Source organism: Triturus cristatus, chromosome 6 (genome assembly GCF_964204655.1).
Source record: "Triturus cristatus chromosome 6, aTriCri1.1, whole genome shotgun sequence".
In the NCBI taxonomy this organism is placed as follows: Eukaryota; Metazoa; Chordata; class Amphibia; order Caudata; family Salamandridae; genus Triturus; species Triturus cristatus.
The window spans coordinates 1,858,403,915-1,858,419,911 of record NC_140589.1 but is presented as its reverse complement, the minus strand read 5'-3'; the positions used below and the strand labels follow the sequence as shown (position 1 = coordinate 1,858,419,911).

Genomic DNA, 15,997 nt, shown 5'->3' with positions numbered 1-15,997 from the left:
ATGGGGGTAGACGTACCTGATATTTGCAATCTACTGTCTCCAGAAAAAGAGTGATGCCCTGTTTGCCCTCGCCGGGGCTCATCTCAAGGCCAATACCTCGAGGTGCCTAGAGGTCCCGGTGAAGATGATCCCTCCGGCTGTCAGTCTGAGGTGAGGCTGAAGAGAAGGACTTAGCCAATCTTTGGTAGGTGCTGTCAAAGGGGATTTTACAACACAAGTGTATGAATGAATGAATACATGAACATTCAAATTGGAAAACACACAAATCAATCAATAAAAGCATGCTCGAGGTTCAGCACGACACACTGGATCAACTTATAGGTTTTTTTTGGATGGAGCAGTCATTTGTGGGAGAGAAGACTGATTGTTAACTGTGGCACCTTAGCTGTGCCTTGCAATTCTTGGGACGTTTGATGGGTCTGTTTTAAAACTCACACAGACGAGGCGACAGGTCAGTGGCGGAGCAGGCGCTGTTTGGTGCATCTGTCTAATAGAACACAGCAAGATGTGGCGGGCCGGGAGGCTCCCTTGGATGTGACATAGTTGTCAGATTGCGGGGTACCTGGACTGAGAGTTGGAGCATCGTAGTCATAGTCAAAAAGCTTTATTTCGATAAGAATTATCATAAAAGCATATACATACAGGCATAGTAAAAATAGAAGTTCATCAAGGGAACAATTTTTACAGCAAATCATAATGGAAGCTTAATGACTGGGTTAAAAAAAAAACACACTAAAATATTTTTTAAATTGATTTAAAATACAGTTGGAGTATCAGTATTCCACAGCTTACTATGATATGCAGTGCTTGTTTGTATTAAACGGCAGAGGGTCTATGGCACAAGCACCAGTCATATGCAGAGCCATGTGGTTCATAAGATATTCAGAGACAGAAGAGTGTGAGGTTGCTTTTGGGGCTTCCATGTATGGCCAGTAACGTGCTCCTGCAGGTGGTGGCCCAAATTAAGATGGGCTAGCCAATCAATCATGATATTTCATGCTTTCACTTGCAGGACTTTGGGTATTTATGTCGCCTGGCCCTTTAGGGAGCTAGAGGTCATGCTAGTGAGGCATGTCCTGGTGCCATTATCCACATTACACAAACAGAACCACTCATTTTTAGGTCGAGCATCAACGACGACCTGTTGTATCTCTCTGTGTGACTGGCAAACGCACCCATTGCTGTTGGCTATTAGCTGCAGCATTCAGAAATGCTGGCTTCCCATTGGTGTATTATGGCAATTGTCCCTCATTTGTGTGGCTCCTTCCGCCCAAGGCGATTTTACTAATTGATTTTTAGGTCTCGCCTGAGCCAGCGCTTTAGCGCTGCTCTGGCGAGAGTTTTAGTAAGCGGGATTTGGAAGTGCAAACTAGTGGCTTTTCAGGCCTCCAAATACAGTGCATGTGCGCCGGGCGCGCGCACCATTTGTCAGCCTGCCTGATCACTTTCACGGCCGCTTTGATGTTCTCAGTGAGCCGCACGGCCACTGAGAATATCAAAGCGGCCACGAAAGTGCTCACCATTTGCCACCCCCTCCCTTATCCCACTTCCTGCTTGTCTGACTCCCACCAGGGGCTTTACATTCACACAGGGTGTTAGCAGCAGCCTCAGAAATCTCTGTCATTTGTCTTTTTTTGTTCGAGTTGAGATGTCTTCAGACAGTGCTGGCCTGGGCTCTACGCCGCAGGCCCTCTCCTTGCCACCCTCTCCTCTGTTGGCCAATGGTGATGGCTCAAAGCTCCTCTACCCGCACCAGACCCTACTCTTTCATGGCTCTGCCCCCTCCTCACATGGTGAAGTCTTTTCAAAGTTTGCATGCCTGCAATTGGTCTGTCGTCCCCTTATAAAGGGGCGACCTATTGCCTTTGCTAATGCTTGTTATTGGTCATGGCTGATCAGGGCTTTGAGGATGCAGCCGCACAAAGGTCCCTTTTCCAAGGCGGGAGGAGGCAGGCACCTCCCTCTGCTGTTTAAACCCCCTTCCTCCCCTCCCCCAAGGCCAATATGCTGTTCTCATTGAGAAACCTGCCTGCACCCTTCATTGAGTCGCATTTACAACCAAATGGGCTCCTAGGCTGCAGCGCGCTGCTTAAAGGAGATATTCGGAGTCATGCGCCGGCTCTCCATTCATTAAATAATGTGCCAGATTGTATTTCTCAGCCTGGTGTCCAAGGCGTACAGGATTCAGGCCCTGCCCACTGAGCACAAACAAAAGACGGGGACCCGCTGGCTCTGAAAGCTGTTTGATTTAAAAACACCCACTGCGCGCGATGCAGGCACTGAAACCGAGTCCGCCAAATGCACGTGTACAGGGCCGCATCCTGAAACCAAAATCAGCCCTGGCAAATAACTTGAAATCAGCTCCACACTGCAGGAGGCCACAACCAGAATGGGGTCATTGGACAAGGCAGCGTAATTTATTTATGTATGGCGCCTACTTTTATCCGAAGGTGTCAGAGCGCTTTACAATAGAACCAGCTACATTTCATAAGGACTTCAGACTGGGCTTTAAGTGGGCTGGGTCCCGCCGGCAGTCCTAACAAGCATTGGCATAGCCAATAGGTCTCGCCCTTGGGACCTTATAAGTGTTTAGCCATGCAACAGTTGATGCTGTTGCACCAAGTATAATGTGCTGCATAACTAAATACTTATAAGGTCCCAAAGGCGAGACCTATTGGCTATGCCAATGCTTGTTTTGGTTGTCCTGCAGGAGGAGGCCCTGGCTGGCTTTCTTTAATGTACTTCCTCTGAGTCACTCCTCGCCACTCCCTCTCCCCCGGTGATTGGACCGGCAGCCTTTTCTCTGTTAATTGGCCTGCAGTTGTTTTCACCTGCTGAACTCCGACTTCCAGGGTGAGGCGGGGAATGCCCCTCGCTCGCCACCCAGCTGTGGCTCTAATTCATTTGCCCGTGAGTTTCACCATGCTCGTCTGGCGTTGCTCAAGCTCTCCGATGTGGCTTGATTTTAATGCCGCCCTTGCACTCATTTATGTGCTTTATAGTTTGATGTAATAAAGTGTTTTGAAAGGTGGCGTGCTTTTTATGTTGCTTGCCTTTCCCCAGCCTTCTGTTCCGTTGCCTTTCGTGTTTCTGTAACCTACTGTAGCGACAAAAAGCAACTTCAGCTGCTGCGTCTCGAAAAGGGCACTGGCAGGCAGCAGGAGGGCAAACTCTGCCCTTTGGTCCTGAATTCCACAAGAAACGGTGGCTGCATATCCTAAACCGCTGACAGAAAGTGAAAGCACATGAAAGTCTCAGAAATGCACCCAAGAGCTTTCATCGCCACGGGGCATATGTATAAAACGATTTTGGATTCGCAAACGCTGCGATTCGCAAAAAACAGTGTTTGCGAATACAAAATCGCTAAATGAGATGTATGAGCCATTTGCGCATCGCATTATTAAGGAATCGCTAATTTTGCGATTCCTTAATTTTGCATAAGCATTTAAGGAATCGCAAATTGCGATTTCTTAAATGCTATGTAACACGCACCAAAGTTGTGCGATTTCTTCTTAAGAAATCGCAAATTACCACCAACTTCAAGTTGGTGGTAATTTGCGATTTCTTTGAAAAATGCACTTTATGGCATTTTTCAAAGTGCCATGTGGCGCACATACATGCCCTTAGGGCATGTATGTGCGCCATATGCGCACACATGCTAATTTCAGGGGTGCATCAGGGTGTCATCATGACACCCTTGCACCTTTGAAATTATTCTCAATTTGCGATTAGCAAATTGCGATTCGCAATTTGAGAATGACTTCCCATTCATTGCTATGGGCCTCTTGGGCCATAGGAATGAATGGGAAGGTATTCCTTAATTGCGATTTCGCAATTTGCTAATCGCAATTAAGGAATATTAAGAATTCGCAAAATATGTGCGAATTTTTAAATACATCCCGTTTTGCAATTCCCAAATAGCGATTCTCAAAAAATCGCTATTTGAGATTCGCAAATGGAGATTTTGATACATATGCCCCCACATCTCTTACGAGTTTCAAAACATTGGCGTTTGGAGAGGAATTGTTTCATTCTGAAAGATTTGGGCTCACGTGATAATGAGCTTCGACAAGCTCCTGTTCTTTTTGGAACAAGAGGTATACTAGTAGGAGGGTGTTGAAAATTACACGTATTTTACTGGTGGAAAAATATTGACAAGTCTTTCACAGATCTGGACTTTGTGTTAGAAAATGCAATGTTTCGCCTGTATTTTGTTGCATAAATGTTTTCAATACGTTTCTGGAATCGTGTTGAATTGGAATATTTAAAAGACAGTGTAATACCTCCAAGGTACTCGGGTAACCTAAGGGGGACCTGGGGCAATCCCTAGGACATGCGGTCGGGGCTTCAACCCACTTCTAGGGGTGTGGGGCTGGGCGGGCCTAACTACTGACAGCGGAGCCAAATAAAGGACGTCTACACAGTTGCTCAGTTCATGCTGTCAGCCACGTGCGCTGACGTCACCTTTTATTATATACTCCCTGTTCCGCGCCCAGCCCAGGAAGTTGACTGCGCTACAATGTATTGCAGTGGCCGGGTGGCTCACTACAGACAGGAGAATTCCCATATGTGCGTAGGTGAATGCAGTCTGTAGAGTTCTGGTCATAGCCGCTCTTATTAGTTTTGGATGTTAGGATTGAGGGATCCAGGGATTTCTGAATATTAATTCCCTAAGCTCTACAGTGTGGACAGGATATTGTGCAGCAGCTGCTCCATACAGTGCAACTCGTGTTCAGTTTTTTGGTCTCCCAGTTCAAACAAATATTATCTTCCTTCTTTTACAATTATTGTACTTTTACAAAAAGAAGAAAAGTGTGTGAATGCTAAAAAATAGACATGGCATCCAGATACCCCACAAATGTTCAGATAGGTGCTTTTCACCTTGTTTTCAATGACTTCATAGCATGCCAGATTGGTGTGTTATGAATGTGCCGAACAGTAGCGAATGCCTCAAAAGTTGTATTTTTTCACCCAAAGGTAAAATCGTTTTTTGACTGGTATGCTACAAATCGCCGTACTATTCTTGACATGTATATAGAGTGTACAGCCACCCTCCGCGGTCTCTTGATGGTGTGGACACACAACTGAGATCCCAACTGAGTGCAATGATATTTCGGTGCCATTGACACATGACATATTTCTTGTTGGCCAATCAAAGGTGCTCATTTTATTACCTCGGATGAAGGGCCAAGTGGACCTGTTGCAGGGATTCTGCTCATGCACAGAACTATGCGCAGGAAACCAGGACCTCAGTGAATTGTGGTGTACCAAAAACTCACCTCAGAATCCAGAACCCCTATCCGACCAGCATCAGTGTCCCATTCATTATCCGTATTATCTCGGCGGTGCCAATGTTTAGACATCCCTGAACAAGCGACTTAGTGTACTCTCCGGAATGGTGGGAAGAAGAAATACCTGTTCGTTATTATTCTCATATCAGTCCACAACTAGAGTAAACAGAGACACGGTAAAGTTTAAAGAGTTTATTTTATAAACCTCGGGTACGCAGTACTTTGGCTAACATAAGCAGACAAATGATTAAAATCAAAACCATCAGCATTGTTACAATACCATAAAAAATGAAAGGAGAAATCATATTACAAATGACAGTGGAATACAGCCACCTTCCTTTCGCTAGTAAACTAATATTATTATATTAATAAAAGGTGTCTAGGCTTGAATGGGGAGCCCCATACCGTAAAGATCAGCTTAGTTGAATCACATCACAGGATCAGGTGTGCTCTGCTCCTGGGAAAGCTCTTCCTCAGAATGTGTGTTAAAGCATGCAGCTTGCAATATTAAAAGCTCTAGACTCTCAGGTATTTGCAGCTGTGTGCGTGTTATGGCTAAATAGTGGGCCGATCAACCTGAACTCGAAAACATGCATTGTCTGGCGACCCGGACTGTATCTTTACACAATGTTCAGACCAAGGTCGCAGCGCACGTCTAAGGATGTGAACAACAGGCAGTTCTCATGTGAAGAAAAAGGCGAGCAAGCAGTTTTCAAATAATAACATGTATCTGCAGTGTCGTGTGCAAAAGCAGCAAAAGTGGCAAGATGGCTTTCTAACATCTAACGCGCTTATGCCAGCATAGCAATGTATGTATATAAATCGCAGCCCTCACTACAGACCTTGGTATCAAACCCAGATCCCTTAACTGGATGTCTTAGTCCATTAGGTAAGCATACCTATGCCATAATAACAGTGTGCTAGGACATCCACGAAAATCTTTCGTTGCAGGATGCATTGTGTAGCCGTATAATTTGGCCAGATGTCCATGAATATAAAAATCTATCAGATGTGTGAATGAGTGGGTTTGATGTGCATAGGTGCTGCACCAATAATAAGCCCACAGTGCTTCTTAATGTAGTTCTAAAATGGAGCAAATCAAGTGAAACTGCATATTTATGAGTGTGTGTTAAAGCTGTATTTCTGACAAGGCTTTAAATACTTAACAGCTCCTTTCAAAACGGAGCTACTACTACAGTATTGTTTTTTTAATACACTAAGTAACACATCTTTCAAAGTTTTCTTTGAATTACTCCTATCTTTCTAGAATGCTCACATTGCTATCATCAGTAGCTCTTTTTACTAGTAGAAGATCCAGCGTTGTTCCTGCTTGATCTGTAGTGTGTTGAAAGCATGAAGCGTTTCATTGGTGTTCCTAATAGTGCTAAAGCTTCCATGTTGCAGCATCCAGGATAATCTGCTGCATGGCTAAGTACTTATAAGGTTCCAAAGGCGAGACCCATTGCATTGCAGATGCTTGTTATGTTTAGATAGGGCAGACTGGCACACAACATAGTACACACATCCTTGCACTGGTATGTCTGCTGGCACCCAAAACACCCTTAAATAATATGAGGCAGAAGATCTGACTCCTAGGGTCTTTAGCTTCCTGTTCAGAGGTAAAACCAGTGTTTAGTGCTTGACAGAACCAGGATAACACATTAGTTTCTAGGGAATTATCTTCCATCAGATGCAATCTTTTCTGTCATGTTTTCAAACTCACTCTTGTTGTGTTGTAGTTGCGGAGAACCCAGGACTGTGTCCCGTTGACCCAGAGATTGAGAAGCAATGCGGGTACCTACCCCCACCAAAGTGCAACAGCGATGCAGAATGTGGAGCTGACGAGAAGTGCTGTTTGTTCGGCTGTGGAGTGCAATGTGTGAAGGCCCTTCCAGGTAATGGTGCGAGTTAGAAGACAGAGAAGCTTTGGGAGTGCTTGCCCCATCGACATGGAAATTGAGAAACAATGCGGATACCTACCCCCACCACGGTGCAGCAGTGATGCAGAGTGCAGAGCCGATGAGATTTTCTGCTTGTTTTCGGCTGTTGAGTTCAGTGTGTGAAGGACCTCCCACGTACTGACATGAGTTAGATGATAGAGGGCTTTGCGAGTGCTTGTCCCATCGACATGGAGATTGAGAAACAGTGCGGATACCTACCCCCACCACAGAGCAGCAGCGATGCAGAGTGCATAGTTGATGAGAAGTTCTGCTTGTTTTCGGCTGCTGGGTTCAGTGTGTAAAGGACCTGCTAGGTAGTGACATGAGTTAGATGAAAGAGGGCTTTGGGAGTTGTTAGAAATGGGATTTTGGGTAGGCTAGGGTGTGGGCCAAAGCCAGGCAAAAATAACCACTCTAGTCAGGATAAGGGAGTTACACGTCTAAAATAACCCCTGCTCACCCACTTGGTAGCTTGGCACGAGCAGCCAGGCTTATCTTAGAGGCAGTGTGTAAAGCATTTGCCCATAAGTAACAGTAGTACAGTGTACGCACTACAAAAGGACACCACACCAGTTTAGAAAAATATCCAATATTTTCATATACTTAAGACAAGACCAGAAACTACAAAAATCCACAATACTATACTTAAAAGATCACAGTTCAAAAAAAAGTTGATTAAAAAGAGTTCCTTGTGTGGATAGCTCCGTCTGGGCTACCACGGCGTCGTGAACACACAAATCCAAAAACAAGTCTGGCTGACCGCGGGGTCGCAGGCCAGCTACGGTGTCGGGAAGACCCGCAAACAGCACCTTTCAGAGATGCAGGGCGATGGGGCCCTTGAAGTCACTAGCGTTGCAGGTAGTGGTGGCTGGTGGAATTTGAAACTGGTGAAGCGTAAGCAGAACGAATCAACTTATGCGAGCACAGTGAGCTAGCCCAACGGCAATATGGGGGGTTCGGGGGTTTTCTCTCCCGTGAAGACATTTAAAAAAAAAATCATCTTTTTGGTGCGATTTTCAGCACTATTTCTGTGATAAATGGACTAAAAATTCAGTTCTTCTAGGCAATCATAAAAGAAAACTCATACATTATTTCAGAGAACTTCTGGGTTGCCAAGCAAGTCTGACTTCTGGAGAGGGCTAGGGTACTAAGCAAGACTGCTTTAGCTCTATCCTTTCCAATAGAAAACACTAGTTAGCGATGTGAACAAGTTCAATGGACAAATCTGGGGTCTATGGAGAGTCCCTCTCCTGAGAAAGAAATTTAAAAAAGATTGGCAAATGGTGCATTTTAAAGCAAATGAATGCAGTGATAAAGCAAGGCTTATTAAGAAGTGGGAACGTATAGTCTTGAAATATTAAACACATTATAAACTGTCCCATATCTTCTTGCATTAATTTGTTCAAAAGTTACTGTAATATGTAAATTGTTCTGCATGACAACTTTAGCCCTTTAAAATGTATGCTTGCCCCGTGTCTTGAACTGCATGCAGCATTAACTTTGGAAAAATATGCTCTAACCAGACTTAAGGAAGCACCCACAGCTGCTGGCTGTAACCAGTCGTATAGAAATATGTACAGACAGGTCTTTAAGTGAGATGAAAAAAGTGGGTGCTCCCTATAAAGGAACATGCCAAATAAATTTCTGTGATTCCCAAAGTGTGCCATCAGACCGGTATTTTGGTTTCTCTCTGAGATGTATTTTTATCCAGATAAATTGCACAGCAACTGATATACGCCTAAAGGCTGTCAGTATGATTGGCTTTGTCACTGGGTGTTAGCTGTTTAAGATAAATAAGTAACAACAATGATTTCTTATAAATAATTAACATTGAAAATGTTTAAATTCTGAAATAGTGAGTCTGTGAATTAAATAGCGTTGAGGCCTGTGGGAGGAGCTTTGATCTTCAATTATGTGTGCCTCTATGTTAGATATGTATCCTCTTTCTCTGCATATCTTGTCCATCTGCACATCTTCAACCCCCTCTCTTTCCTCTTCAGCATCCTCTTTTCACTCTTCCCCGAATTGCCCTTCCTTACATCTCTGTCACTTCACCGCCCCCAAAATGCACTGCACTCCCTCTTTTGACATCAGTGTACCCCCTTCACACACATTTCCACAGAATTTCAGTTGCAAATGGAATACACAAATATTGATCTGTGTGCTCTGCAGAGAGGCCAACCCACTGACACGCACTTTTTTTGGTTTTAGCCTTATCGCCTGCGCGCTCAATCAAAGCCCCTCATTAACACCTGACATGGCTCAAGCCTCAAAGTATGCACAGAAAAAAATACAGATAAACAACATTATAAAATAGCTAACTCGTGGGGAATGCAAGGTCAAGTAAACATGTAAAATAAGAGAGGAACTAAATCGCTGAAATGCATTCCCTCGACCTTTTTAACATTCATTGTTTGCAAGTCATTCCATGTTTTTGGCATCAGTTTTAACTTAGGGGCATGTTTTAATGCCATACATCAGAGGACTGGCCACTGTAAGCACATGTTACACAGTAAGCACATATCTCTCGCTTTGGGCCTGACTCTGATATTTGGATCCATTTCACAAGGGAGCAAATGCCGCAGCTCCACTTCTAAAGGAGCGAGCAGTGTGCAGCGAGGGCCTGGGGACCGGTTGGGGACACATTTCACTGCTAGAAGAGAGAAAACACCACAGCTGAAGGGCAGGAACGAACCAGGAACTTAGCACATGCTGTCAACATCTGTGTAACCGAAGGCTGGCAGACTTGTTCACCACACGCTCACCTCCAACGTACTAATGTTTTTCATGCATATAGTGACGCTTGGTGCACAGCTCTTCATGAGGAAACCTCTCCCCCTGACTTGAGTGCCCCCAGGCCCCCACTCTCCATGAAGTGTCTCTCCAAGTCAGGCAGCGTTACCCATTCTCCCCAACGCCCCTCACACCGTACGCAGGCTCTTTCCACCACATACAGTTCTACCCATTCACCCCGAAGCCCTTTCACACCTTACTTAGGCTCTTTGCACCACATGCAGCACTCCTCACATACACCCGGGGTACCCTCAACCCTACGCAGGTTCGCCACCACATGCAGTGCTCCTCACGTACACCAGGGGTACCCTCTACTCTATGCAGACTCTCCACTGCATGCAGTGTTCCCCCCTCATACCCAGAGCCCCCTCACATAGAGTCCCTTCCCACTGCAGGTGGGCTCCTGGCATGCACCCGCAGCCCCTCACTCCATATACATGTCCCTTGGAAACCCACCCCACGCAACTAACTCCTGGACTCCCTTCTGTAAGCTCCTCTCACACTGGTCCCTGCACTTCGGATCCCTCACTCATGCATCACCACGTGCTGTGCTCCGCACCCGCACCTCTCACCACATGGGCTCCATCCTGACATGCCGTGTCGTAGACCGGACTCTCACGTGCACCCTGCCTGATGAAGACCCCTCAAACGGTAATGCAGTGCCCTGCACTCTTGAGCCAGCCTCACACAGGCAATGCCCGGGCCCACTGCCACCCTCCCTACTCCGACTCCTCCCTGCCTAAAGCTTTCTTTCACATTCCATACAGTGCACTGCACTCTGATTCCTCTCGCACCCTGTGGGGGTGCATGTACTGCCTGCCACTTGCTGTGTGCTCACCTGCAGGGGAGCTCCCCCTACATGCAGTGCACTGCATTCTACAGCCGGGGTCTGCCTCCGCTTTATTCAGTGACCCGCACTCTCCAGAAGTGGTCCTCCCGCACCACATGCAGTGCCTGCACTCTCCAGCGGCATCCTCCTGCCCCACATGCAGTGCCTGCACTCTCCAGTGGCGTCCTCCTGCACCACATGCAGTGCCTGCACTCTCCAGCGGCATCCTCCTGCCCCACATACAGTGCCTGCACTCTCCAGTGGCGTCCTCCTGCCCCACATGCAGTGCCTGCACTCTCCAGTGGCGTCCTCCTGCCCCACATGCAGTGCCTGCACTATCCAGCGGTGACGTCCTGCACCAGATGCAGTGCCTGCACTCTCCAGCCGTGATCTTCCTACACCACATGCATCACGCTGCTCTCTCCATGGGGGGTCCCTTCCACACCAAATGCAGTGCGCTGCACGCTCCAGCAGTGATAGTTCGGAGTCCTACCCCACCTGATACAGTGCCCTGCACTCTACAGCGGGGTCCTGCTGCACCACATGCAGCGCACTGCACTCTCCAGCCAAAGGCCGCTAAAGGCCACCGTACATCATACAGCGGGATCCTCCTGTACCAGATACTGTGCCCTGCACTTTTCTGTGGGGTCCTCCAGCATCACATGGAATGCCCTGCACACTCCAGCGGGGGTGCTCACGCGCCACACGCAGTGTCATGCCCTCCTAGTGATCTTTACATTTTCATAAGAGTTATATACATCGCAGCATGCCGCCACTACACCTCTAGGGTGCTTGTAACTAGACAACACAGAGCACTATGACGAAACAAGTCCACATGCTTTCAGAGCCCACTATACTGTACGCACTCTACCAAGCTTCCCCATGGCGCTTACCTTCCTGAGGGCTTCTTCTAGCCTCCCAGGTTCCGGGGGTGTTGTCTCGTCAGCAGGGTTTCTGTCTTCGCTCTGACCGTATGGTTGGTGAAGGGGGCACCCGGCACCGTCCCTCCAGGTCCACCTCCACACCTGCTTCCCAAAATTTGGTGATCCTTGGCAAATATTTAACTTAACAAGACTTTTCTTTCTGCATTATTTCAAATGAGAACACCTTCAATATGTGAGCTCAGGGCGTGAGTTGTACTAAAACATGTTGTACTTTATCTAATAGATTATAACGTTGCTCAACCAAGAGATACGGAGGGTGTTTACACCTTGCAAACTTGACACAAACTTGACTCTGCTGTGTCCACTGGGATGAACGTTTATTTAAAACGGAGGCTAAGATCATACATTCAACCCTATATCAAAGACAGTGAAGCAAAGCTTTCCTCAGAGCAAAGAAAGAGATGGGTAGTTTTGCAAACCATGAAGTTCTATTAATAAATTATTAAAGTGGGAGTCTCAGTCCAATCAGTTAAACATATATAAGTCCCCTGAATACAGAATGTATGAATATAATCCAGGCAATTTAATTTAACAAATGCACATAGATGTTATCAAAGACAGCATATGCAAAGTGAGAGACAATTCTGTACCCGGAAGGTAACACCCTAATGCTAAACTAAGGTTGTTGATAGGCGGGAACCTTTGAAGCAGCTAGCGTCAACAAATATAGCCTTGAAAGTAGATCTGAATGAAGGTTCCAAACTAGAAAAGGAGAAATGTACTTGCTCTAGAAAGTCAGTAAGTCTGGGAGCAGAAATATGAGGATCATTTGGGTCGAGAGAGAGAAAGAGAGAGGACGTCCAGCTGCAAAGGTAGACAGGAGCAGGTCTCTCCCACTAAAACCAGTCCCACACAGTTAAACATACATTCCACAGCTTCTCATGGATTAGGGACCAATGAAAATCTGTGTTGCCGATGTACTAGTTGTCAGCCTCTTACTCACTGATAACTCAAGCCGGATTCTTCCATTAGTGCGGCCTTCACAATATCTTTCAAAGCAGTTGTCACCTTCTCTACCTTCCTTCATGTCTAGCCACTGAGAATCATTTTCCAGCCAATTAATTGTAACAAACATGAACTTCCTACAACAGGCTATCAGAAAATACTTTTTAATGAGAACACAGCGACTATTGAAATAACGCATGACACAAATAAGTAGTGGTTAAACATTGTGACAAGTTAACATTTAATTAAGCGCAAATAAAAATGACTTTGCGTCACCACATGTATACGGATCTACGCCACAAATAGTGCGCACTTAGCAAATGACTTGCCTCTCAGTTCACTAATGGCGTCGTTGTTAAAAGAGAAGAAGGCGGTAAAAGGGCTGTAGATAAATGACTTGGGGCCAGATGTACGACCACACTAATTTGCGACTCGCAATTTGCGCTCGTTTGTGAGTCGCAATTTAGTATGTACGGCAGTGTGAGAGACACTGATTGCGATTCCCAGTGGGGTAGCAAAATGCGAGGCTCATAAATATTAATGAACGACTCATAGTTTACAACCCCATTTGGAATGGCTGGCCCTCCCAGGGATGGTGGCCTGCTGGGATCAGCAGACCACCATGTTTGGGACTGCTTTTAAATAAAGCAGATTTTCTTTTTTTTAAATGCAGCCCGTTTTCGTTAAAGGGAAACGGGATGCATTTAAAAAAATACAAATTAACCTTTTTTGTTACATTTTTAAGGGCAGGCAGTGGTCAATAGGACCACTGCCTGTCCTTAAAACATACTTTTGCATGCATTTGCAAAGGGGACGGTATCCCTTGGGGTTCCCTTCCCATTTGCAAATGCATTACCACCTACTTGAATTAGGTGGTAATTGCAATTGTTTTGCGACCGCAATTGCAGTCGTGAAAACATTAGTACATGGGTTAGAGACTCGCTATTTGGAAGGAAATACCCCTTCCAAATAACGAGTCTCTAAACACTTTTTTGCGAGTCGCAATTCATTTGCAACTCGCAAAATTGTGTTAGTACATGGCCATACCAATTTTAGCATGCGCAAACGGGTCGCTAACCCATTTGCGCATGCTAAAATTGGTTTAATAATGTATGCTTAGTTTTAAATCAGGCTTAAAATGCAGCGCGTAAGGACAGCCCTTTCCAATGGAAGCAATGTCCTCAACCTGAGGATAATGATTCCTGAAGGAGAGTAGGAGATGCATAGCACTCTCTTCCTGACAAACGCCATGAGTGTAAAAGCCATATTCTTTCTTCAATACCTATGTATCTGAGGGGTTGTAGAAAAGTGATACCATGTATAAAATGTTAAGATATGTGTAACAAGAGCCTGTTGTTTTATACACCTGCATTATGCCATTTTGTGAAATGAATCAAAACATCTCTTATGATATTTACGAATGTCAATTTCTCATTAGTTTGTTATTTTGGCTCAACTGATGCCTTAGAGGGGCTGTGTGTCTGATTCATAATGTTAACAATGTTTGTGATGTGTTTCAGACACAGATCACCCGGGCAAGTGCCCCAACATATTGGCCAAGTGCAAGGTCCCGTTGCCTCCCCCAACGTGCCAGAGCGACGACAACTGTACGAAGAGCCAGAAGTGCTGCGACCTCTGTGGAAAGAAATGTCAAGATCCTGAGCTAGGTAGAGTGTCCTCAACATCCTTACTTCATGGGGGTCAGGACTGAGCTTGGTCATTCTTTTGTTGCAGCCAACCTTTAATATTTCCATTACTTGGTAATTGTGGTTTTTACAGTAAGCAAATACTATAGCTTAGACGCTTCCATGACTGAGAGAATTTGACTATAGATCAACAGGTTCAACCACAATGATGTCTCATCACATCTCAACTTTAGTTTATTCTCTTTTTCGGTTGTGGCAATGGCAATCTTTTGACATTCCACCTAATCCACTTTAATTGAACAGCATGTGTTTGTTCACAGGCTGCATGACATAATCTTCAGGCTTTGGACGGTTTCCTAATTTGAGATTGAAAATCTACTAGGGAAGCTCAGGAGGTGTTTTATCAGCTGGTGTCCTTTCTAGATTGGTCCTCACTGCAGTTAAGGAGTGTTCTCAAAATCTTGTAAAATCCCTGCATGCCAGTGTGTGTTTATTTCCCTGCAGATCATCTCTTGCTGGTTTTTGTGCCCGCTGAACTTCATGCCAGTTTCTGATCGACTCCTTTTTACATCAGAGCTTGGTCTATAGTGCAATGACACATTGTGCAGGAACCACCTAGTTCCTTTTCCCGAGGCCCATTAAAATGTTTAAAGATTCTAATTTACTGAGAATAACATACATGAGATGGTGCTCACGACCACAGCATCACAAAAAGAATCTGATGAGGTCAGAGAGGTTCATCAGACAGCACTTCAGCACATCCTTGAGGGCACCTAGCCTTAGCAGCCCCGCCTGATACTGGTGGTTGTCTCCTCAATCTTGCCCGTCAGGTCAAGGATTCTGACTTGCCCTCAGGTATACATTTTATACCCTATTCGTGCAGTGGCCTTTTTCTAATTTCCCGTTCCCAGTATTAATTGTTATTTGTCCTAGTTTTTTGTGTGTTATTTTGGGTTTTCTAGATACATGGGTTATGTCCATTTCTCCACTAATTGCCTAACTTTAATCTCTAATGGTAACCAGCTATTGTTATAGCAACCTTACTTTGCACATTAACCATGTCACCGCTTGAATATGCTGAATTTTGAATATTCATTCAGTATCTATCAGAATCTCTGGCACAGATAAGCCTAAAGGTGGGCACTGGTTTTTCAAGGAGGCTTCTAGCCAGTCTCTACTTGTGAAGAGGTGGTTTAAAGTATTACATAACTAGCCAGAGTTCAAAGTGGCCCTTGCAAGCAAGAGTCATGGAGACCCATTTAAAGAAAGTAAAAGACACCAGTGATGCTGTTCATATTTAGGGACCATCTCCGTGTACCCGCAGCGGCACGTACCAACCGTTGCAGTATGGGCTATTGATATAAGGGATAACTCTAGGTACAATCAATAGACATGGCCCCGGCTGCTGTATGTGTTCTAGCACAGCACTGCAACAATGCCAGCAGAAGCAAGGTGTAGAAGGGGTGGTGATGGATTACAAAGGTCTGTATTGTGCCTGCACTTGGCTTTGCACACCCTACCGAATGCAGATCACCTTTGGCTTCCAGCCGAAAGAATCATTACTTGTAGAAACAGGATTTGTTTGATGTTGATTAATTGCACTGTTGGA

At 45.4% G+C, this 15,997-nt stretch overlaps 1 protein-coding gene across 21 annotated transcripts in view; it reads left to right on the top strand.

The window, feature by feature from the left end:
* LOC146822208 (uncharacterized) overlaps positions 1–15,997 on the top strand; it is a 260,616-nt gene that overhangs the window by 53,335 nt on the left and 191,284 nt on the right. For all 21 annotated transcript variants that reach the window (XM_085613358.1, XM_085613354.1, XM_085613342.1 and 18 more), the window contains 2 exons: positions 7,031–7,186; positions 14,263–14,409. In XM_085613358.1, the coding sequence (XP_085469484.1) occupies positions 7,031–7,186; positions 14,263–14,409 (303 nt within the window). The remainder of the gene's footprint in view (positions 1–7,030; positions 7,187–14,262; positions 14,410–15,997) is intronic.